The 8,950-nt window shown below is 39.9% G+C and overlaps 1 protein-coding gene across 1 annotated transcript; it reads right to left on the bottom strand.

Moving 5' to 3' along the window:
• Positions 1-5,036: 5,036 nt before the first annotated feature.
• On the bottom strand, positions 5,037-5,864 carry Lrrc3b (leucine rich repeat containing 3B). Its single transcript, XM_026406483.2, has one exon. It carries the CDS (start codon positions 5,839-5,841, stop codon positions 5,062-5,064), a length of 780 nt encoding a protein of 259 aa, XP_026262268.1. The 5' UTR covers positions 5,842-5,864; the 3' UTR covers positions 5,037-5,061.
• Between the last annotated feature and the right edge of the window lie 3,086 nt (positions 5,865-8,950).

Here is an 8,950-nt window from a genome sequence, read left to right as displayed (position 1 = left end):
TTCAGATATTCTCCTTCACAGGAGAGGTAGACAATCGCAAGGAAGCTGGGTTTGTGTGAGTCCACCCCATCCTATCTCCTGTGGGCCATTTTTAAGATCTATTCAACCATCAATGCCATTAGCTCAATGGAGAGCTTGTTATTCCTTAGAACATCAGCCTGATTTCAGATGGCCTTCCATTTTGCCATATCTTCTCTGAAAGAAAAATATAACAGAAAAAAAAGAAAAGAAAAGAAAGAAAGAAAAACAATGAGGTTTTGTTCCCAGCTTCAGAGAGACCCACAATGTAGAGAGACCCACAATGTACTGACTTCAGGCCCTGCTTCTAAGGTCAAATTCAGAGAATTCTGTCATTTACATGCCTGGACACCTACAGAGTTGAGCTGCTCTTAACTGACAAGTGGAAATGTTTTCACTGAGCTTGGGGACAGCCTGAAAAATACAACTACCAATTTCCTTGGGAATCTAAAACTCGGGCCATCCCTAAACCAAATTACTGGCTTAGGGTACACTTTGTTTTCAGTGTTCCCACTAACTTTTTTCCTGATGCTTTTAGAACTCCGTTACCCATATTACCCCAATATATAGGTGACCGCACACACACAAACACACACACATACACACACCAGTGTGTGTATGTGTGTGTGTGTATTTCTTAAGTGATTCACACCAGCCTCTGATTCTTTCAATGTTGAAGAAGTCCAGCCACAAAAAAATGGATGGCTTTCCTTTTAACTGTCACCACTCATGAAACCATGGGACTGGGTGTCCACCTTGTGGTCTCAAACACATAATTTTCCTGAGTTGGAAGGTAAAAGTCATGGATCTCAAAGACTGCCCTAGCCACTCTGAGGTCCATTGGGTGTATTCTAGACCATCCATATTACTAGTGTGGGCAGACCTGGGACAAGGAATTCAAGCCATCCTTTTTCCTGAACTCTGATTGATTTATGTGGATTTGGGAAAGAATGAGGGAAAGCCGCAACTTACCACAAATGTGTGGTCGTCGCACTTGCAACTGGTTTGCTTTCTCCAGGGCAAACCCAGCGGAATGGATGAATCAGTGATGCTACTTAAGGAAGCCAGGCTGACAAGAGCTCACGGGCAGTTCCTCTCCTTAACCAGTCGGGCTGTGCTCATCCACTCATGGTTTATGTTGTTGCTCAAGGAAACAAATATGGATCCCTGTCTTGGAAGTTGCTCCAGCATCAGTTTCCCCATCTTGTTCCTGGGAAGCCAGGTTATACATAGCACTGGATGAATTATTTTTTTCTGGGTGTGGGGTGAGGGAGACATTTGTAAAGCACACAGATCTCCCTTATCATTCCTTGGCAATTTAGGAGACTTCCTTGCCTTTCCAGTCCTCAGAGAAACTGGCTGATGGCCTGTGACGTTTTCATGATGTATATTATTGCATTACTCTGTTTCTTTGATGATGGGGAAACAATTTTTAGGAGAGGCAACTTGTCCTTTAAGGGACATTGTATGAGTAACGTGGAGACATAGGCGATAATCACCAAGACTGCAAGGGTTTTGATTTCAACAGCTGTAAAATAAGTGGATGAGGTCATACCTAGGCATCTTCTAGCCCTGACACTCTGAAAGTTCCCTTATCTTCAGGAACCTGAACATTTCATTAAGCAGAATTTTCCATTCCCCAATTGCCAGAGAGATGAGAGACCTTACTATATGAATTGAAAATTTTGATCCAATAAGGAAAACTTACCCACATCCCAGACTGCCTTATTCTCGCTGATGTCAGAACAAGAATTAGTGTAAAAAAAAAAAAATCAAGGGGAGGACATAAAAAAGAACAACGCAAACCTGGCAGGTTTTGTACATTAGCGCATAAGAATTTGCCAAAGTGTTCTTGAAAGTTAAATCTTCCATTACATAACTTTTTTTTATCACTTTCTTAATAATGTTCCAGTTGAGTTAGCATGTTTTATGATTTTTCCTTGCTTCAGAGATAAGAGCATTCTCAAAGATTAGACTAAAATTCCCAGGTATTTTTGAATTTTAAACATGGAGGTTAAGAGAATAATGCCCATGGAGAAATTTGAGGAAGACACTGTTATTTATATTTCGGGGGCAATGTGGTATGTGCCTCAGATAATGAGATGATGGTTAATTGAAAAAAACCTTCCACTTCTAAAATAGCTCACCATAAATATGAACATTTGTAAGAGTTTAGAAAATCAAGAAGCAAGCTGGGTTCAAGGCTGGAGCTGCAGTTTGGGTGTTTTTCTGTATATACGTTAATAAGTCTCAATAAGTCCTTTCCACTTACCTTTGGCCTAGTGGGGTAGAACATCCCTTCAAATTGGCAGAAAGATCATTTCCATTTAGTTCTGGTCACAGAGAGGCCCACCAATCTTTATTTTATTTGTTTTTAATGGCTTATGTGCAATTATAGCAACCTAACTTTTTGTAAAGCACCAAGGGCACGGTTAACTGATAATCTGCCTGTATTCAGGAAGAGGACACACCTCTCAGCCCTTTCCATGTGGAGAAAAAAACTAAATATGTGAGTATTTAGCTTTCTGGAATCTGAGCAAAGAGATGACTATACTTACAACATGCCTCAGAGATTTTTCCTTTACAAGTATTTTCGCTTGACTAATGCAATTAGCCATTAGGAAAATAAGCTTTTTTTTTTTTTTTAGTAAGGTACAGTATTATTTTGAAGGAGCAACTTGGAATGGATTATCTAATTTGTGAAAGCTATTCTAAAATGAATACACTCATATACTCAAATACACACAAGTAATTTATTTAAATCGTAGAGAACTGTCTGAGGAAAGGCTTGGTTGGTTTTCCTGTTCTTTTGGGAAGGAAAGGTGTATTCTATTCTGTGGTAGTACTTACAGAGATCTATTATAGAGTTGGCCTGCAGGGGGCGTTAAATCTTCAGCAAAACTCTTAATGGTAGGCTCTCAAATCCACTTAGCAGAAGCAAATAATCCTGCTTTCTTCTCACTGGGATGCAGGAGTTCTAGGACCCATATCCTGACTTTCCCATCTCAACCTTTTAGATTAGACCTAACCCTTTTTAGTATGCTTAATCTGGGTGTGAAAACAACGGCCCCGGAGTGTGTGTCCTGAGCCTAATATTGCTCTGAGTCACCTTGCCCTGAGAGTCTCCCTAAAGGTCTTGGATGGTCTTACCCCTCTAGTAAGCCTTTAAATAGAGTATTGCTACAGATCAAAACCCTAGGGCTTCCTAGGGGTAGAAATGTGATTTTTGGAGCTCAGAGATAACTTTATATGAGTTGGAGAAAGCTACATGTCTCAAAATGGCAGAGGATCCTTCTTTCCTACGCAAATCTTAGAAAGCATGATTCGTGCTGCTATTTTTAAAGGAAACTATCAAGTAGGAATGAGCAAACCCAAGAGTCTCAGGAACTAGCAAAGTTACGTAGTAAAGTCTATGACTATAAGTTAATATAGTACAGTGGTTCAGAGGTCCATAGATTCTAGAGCTGATTGACCAAATTTCAACATCTGCTTACCTCTGAGCTCTAGAATCCTGAATCATTATCTTAACTTCTGTGTCTTTGATTTCTGACCCACAAAAGACCATTTCATATATTAATTGTGAGGATTAAGACAATCCAAAAAGTACTTGGTGCACAGTAAGTGTCCCATAGATGTTATTTGAAAGCAAATAACTATTATTCCTTAGACTGGACTCAAAATAACTGCCATAAGATTTCAGTTTTGTCTCTCACTTCCCTACAGAGGCTCCTTCATCCTAAATACCTCCCTTTTGCTCCTTTTGCAGCTGTCTTTTTTTTTTTTTTTTTTTTTTTTTTTTTTTTTGCTTTACATTGTCACCTCATGAGATCCCACCCGAGACTCAAGGATTATCAGTAATGCCATCCTAAAACCAAAAAGAAACCCATAATTCATGATTCCAAGAACCAAATGTGCTTTCTCCTACCTCAGACCCATGATAGGGACCCAATATCTAGCTGTGTGACAGATGCACAGGTATATATATTTGTTTTTCAAATCTCACAGAACTGTAGAGCTAATGTGGGTGATTTTCTTTTTTACTATATAAATTACACTTCTATAAACCAACTTCAGTAGGAACACAATGAGAAAAACCTAATATTTGGAGACAGAAAGATCTGCTTCTAATTCAAGTTCAAATACTGTCTACCTGAAAAATCATTGAGTCTCTTTCACTTGCTAGTTCTCTTACGTAAATAAGGCAACAGTCACTTTCTCCTCTTTAAGTGAGGGTTTAGAGACGCTCATGGTATCAAAATGCCTCATGCCATTGAAGCTATAGGATTATTAAGAATTTCCTCTCTAGCATTGTTATTTCTATATTTCTTACACATTCCTGTCCACCAGAAGGTCATCTTGAGGACAGAATATGTGCCATATCTTTTTCTTGTTCATTGTATCTAGTATAGAGTAATTGCACAGCAAGTATTTACATACCTATTTTGAAGAGCAAATGCCAAAAGACATTTCAGCTTAAACACCTGCAGGATGCCATACTTGGATAACCACCAGGTTTGCTAAAACTCAGTATCTCAAAACTGATACTCAAGTTGGTCAATAATTCAACTATGTCTCCCTAGTGCACAGTAAGGCTTAATAATACATCTTTCGTTGTGATGGTTCTTTAGAATTACAGGGTGGTCTGTTTTTCTTCAAAACAAGTAGAATGACTATACTGGGCTTTTGTCTGTTTGTTTATTTTGGACCAAAAAGTCACTCTGTTTTCCATGGTTCAAAGTTAAGCTTTTATTTGGTTTTAAATTAAAAAAATAAATTTCGTTATTAAATAGTGAGATGGGTCTAACTAATGTTCAGATAGTAGCTTACTCAGGAATATACCACCAGGGGTACAATTAAGGGAATCCATTACCTAAACTAAAATTATTTGTTATGTCATAGTGTTTGTTAAAAGTTCAACAGTGGCATAATTCAAAGAAACTGAAATACAAAGTTTTAGATGTTTACAATGGATGGGAGAATTAAACCACTTATTCTACTGCAATCTCAAACTACTTTCTTTCTCAATGCCAGTCAGTTTGGACATTATACCACAGTGCTAATGTCATCAGGTTCATCTGCTTTCTTTTGCCTGCTTGGCAGGGATTTCAAGTATTCGAGGTGTCTCCGGGCATCCTCCTGATTTTGCCTCACGTAATACACCACATACGAGATCACCATGGTGAACCAGCCAAACATGGTGACCAGCATGGCATAATCGGTAGTTTTTTTAGGGAGGTTACAAAGGTCAGCATCGTTGGCAGCATTGAGGAATGGTCTTCCGGCGTGTTCGTCCAACACGGAGGTCTTGCAGATCACATTGTGGGCTGTCTCATGATTGGACGCCATGCTCCTCAGAACCTGCTGCAAAGTACAGTCACAGTGCCAGGGGTTATTGGCGATTCTGGCCCTGGCCTTCAGGTTATTGAAGGCATTTTTATGCACGCTTTGAATCCGGTTGTCCGACAAGTCCAGAGTCTGCAAGGTTTCAGCTACTCCTTTGAAGGCGTGCTCATCAATAAACTCGATGCCGTTTTTGGACAGGTTGAGAACTCTCAGTTGATGCAGGTCTTTAAAAATCTCATTGGGGATAGACGTGATCTGATTGGAGTCCAGATACAGTAAGACTGTTTCGGGAGGAAGATCTCTAGGTATTTCCTTGAGATTTGCATTGCTACAGGTGACATTTAAGCCCCCGGAGGAAGAACAAAGACAGCCCTTGGGACACATACTGGCAGAATGGAAGCACAGTATCATAAGAACAAAACTCTGTAGAAGGAGACACATGGAGAGAGAACGGGTTAACCACAGGTCTACCAGATTCATGCTGGAATGTCAGCATAATCACAAGTCCATTCCTCATTGACTCCAACAACTGTGGCAATGGTTCCAGCTCTGTCCACACCTTGATTTCCTCCTTGTGTGGCTCAAAAGGCTGCAGCTAACATGTGCATCTCTTCATTATTCCTGCCCTTGCCTGGGAACCTAAAGGAAAGGGAAGCAGATGCAATTAGCCCTTTGGCAAAGGGAGGAACACTGCAATTAAAAGTGCTCTCAGGCGTCTGGCATTCTACATGGGCAGGAAGGTTAGTTATGCAGATAATTTCCATTAACACCACTGGGAATTATCTGTGTAATGGGAATCTCCTGCTCAAATCCCACGAGTTGGGGAGAAGACCGTCAATAAATGACAACATTTTCAAATTCTGTTTCCTTGTGTTCAGCTGGGCACAATTAGAGCAAACAGTCCCCATTTCTCTGATCCTTACTTCTCTCCTGGACCCCTTCTAAGTTCCACAGCAGTGAAATTGAAGCATGTCTTTCGACCTTCCTATAGTAACAGATGCATTAATGCAATTTAGCCCTTAATCTGGGCAGCCATGAGAAATAATACCAATATTTCACAGTTAATGGCCAGAGTCAGGAATAGGTGTCATGGCTTTTGAATAGATGCCCAATTTGGAATATTGTCTCTAAAGAAATTAATTCTTGAATTAAGAAATGAATAAATGCCTTCTAACCCTCACAACAAAATATTCTTGGGGGTAGCCAGACAGGAACTTTCAGGAGAGTTGCTTCCCTTGTGACCTCCTGAGATTATATTATACCTGCGAGGATGCTTCTAACTGAATTTCCAAACGATTCTCTTTATGTCTTCTAAACAACATATCCCCTCCTCAAGGGATCTTCAAATATGACACATACCTACAAAACTTTTTAGTAAAGAAGAGAATTAAGAAATACTAGCCTCTAAAACTTGTCCAGTAGGCTAATTTTTCTTTCCGTATTAGCACTAGAAAGAGCCATAGAAATTGCAAAATTAATATAAGCAATACTATCAAGTTTAATTAAAGCAACAAGCAGAGATAAGTATACAAAGTTAACCTTCAAAGCTACCCTCTGATAAAGAGAGGACAGGCATAGCTTTGGGACCAGTTAACTAAGACTAGTGGATAGAAATAATATGACTTGCCCAAGGTCAAACAGCTTGTAGGTGTAGAGATAGAACTGCAGCCAAAGTTTTGTTCTGACTCATTAATCTCACTACTCTTTCCACTACCCCACAGCTCTCTTCCAATCCCATCTGCTCTGAGACGGTACTCAGAATCCAGCAAGCATTGCTTTTTTTGTGTGTGTGTGATTTCTGATGCAATTATGTTGTAGCTTAATCCTATACTCTGTGGATCTTGCTCCAAGTTGAGAATCCCATGGGGCTCTGTTGAGGAGACCCTCTGCATGGTAGAGAAAAATCTATGCATGCTTTCAGAAGTTTCTCTTCCAGGATCTGAGAAATAAGGAAAAAGCATTCACTCCTCTTACAGTAGTGAGCATCAAAAGTCTTTCTGCATAAGCAACAAATGACTTTCTGCAAACTTATCCTTTATAAAGATCCCAGATGGATAAATACAGAGGGAAATGACTCCAAATGTTACCAAACTTGCAGAAGAGATGATTAATGTGAGCTGAAAACATAATGAACTGGGTTGTTAATCATGGAAAAATGAGATTAACAGCAGCCAAATGGAGTGGATGTGCTTTTGGAATCCTGTATCACTTAAATGCCAGAAAGTGCGAAAGAAGGACCCCTAGGCTGGCTAAGCCATCCATCAACAGCTCCCATCATTTGCAGTGAAGCGTCCCTCCCTTCCATATTTTCCTCCCAAACTGCATGGCATGACATTTGGGAACTCTAGTAATTATCTAGTTGGGAGAGAGGCAAAATAAACAGATATGGAAGGCAGGGCATTCAGAGAAGAAAGAAGAGCAGAAGGACAAGGCAGGGATGCTAGAAGGAAGACTAGAGACAGACACAAGAGAGAGAGAGAGTTAATTTGATAGGAAAGAAAAGGAGGCTGTGTCAACCAAGCAACTTTCATTAATGGAGCGTGAACCTGCCTAAAATCTCTACAAAGGTGGGAAACCTCCTCTGGGAGAGAGTTCATTCCCCCCGCCCCTGCCCCGGGTTTATTTAAAAGAGTTTTTCTGTATAAACGTTTTCTATTTAATTCAGGCTAAAAATTCTATGAAGGCAAGGACTTGTTTGTGCCTCATGAAAAAATAAGAGTAAACAGGTTCCGATTAGGAAATATACTGGGTTGTGTACCAGCTTGAATCCTTGTTAGCAAGATGCTCTTGGCTAGGTTGTTCAGTCTCTCAAAACCTTATTTTCCTTATCTTTTCACAGAGACTTTAAACAGACTAGTTACAAGGTTGGCTAGAGAATTACATAAGATAATCCACACAAAGCACTCAGCACAGTGCCTGATGAAGTAGAAGGAGCTCAGTGCTTGTCAGTTGTGGTCACTTGTATTATTCCTAGATACATGCCTGACACCATAATGCTTGGCATACTGTAAGGGCTAAATAAATATCTGTCATATGAATGAAGCAATGCAAGTCTATCTGTGCTTTTTCTCCCATATGGTGACTATTTTTGTTATTATTTTAACATAAACAATGGCTCATCAAATGTCTACCAGTTTTATACGCCAATGTGGTGGACTTTGGAAGCATTAAGTACAGGCACCTGAGAAACAAAGGGAAGAGTAGAGCTCTTTCTCATCAGACTCCTATAGGCTTTGTCATGGTTTCTCCAGAACGATCATGCCAATGGCCACAGTCACAGACAAGAAATGGTTAGGAGGCACGTTGAGTTCTTAGGATCAATCCTTCTTGAGATGGAATCTCTCATGCTTCTGGAGGGCCACTTGGACTCTGGATGAAATGTTTGTTAGATGTGCAAATATGGAGAGTCTCTTGCATTAAAAAATGTTAGACTAAAACTAAGTATTTAATTTTCTACAATGTTGGATAAAAGAAGAATAAAACCTTCTGAGGTTGGCTCGATTGCTGGGACAAGTGCCTGGTGTTCACCCTCTGCCAGGATAAAAATGACAACAGATGAAGGATGTAGCAAGCTGAGTCCTTGGATGTT

This window comes from Urocitellus parryii, chromosome 3 (genome assembly GCF_045843805.1).
Source record: "Urocitellus parryii isolate mUroPar1 chromosome 3, mUroPar1.hap1, whole genome shotgun sequence".
Classification (NCBI taxonomy): domain Eukaryota; kingdom Metazoa; phylum Chordata; class Mammalia; order Rodentia; family Sciuridae; genus Urocitellus; species Urocitellus parryii.
This window is presented reverse-complemented; position numbering and strand designations above follow the sequence as displayed.

What these genes read in the sequence shown, in the direction of transcription:
- Lrrc3b (XM_026406483.2), bottom strand. Translation starts at nt 5,841, where the DNA reads ATGAATCTGGTAGACCTGTGGTTAACCCGTTCTCTCTCCATGTGTCTC.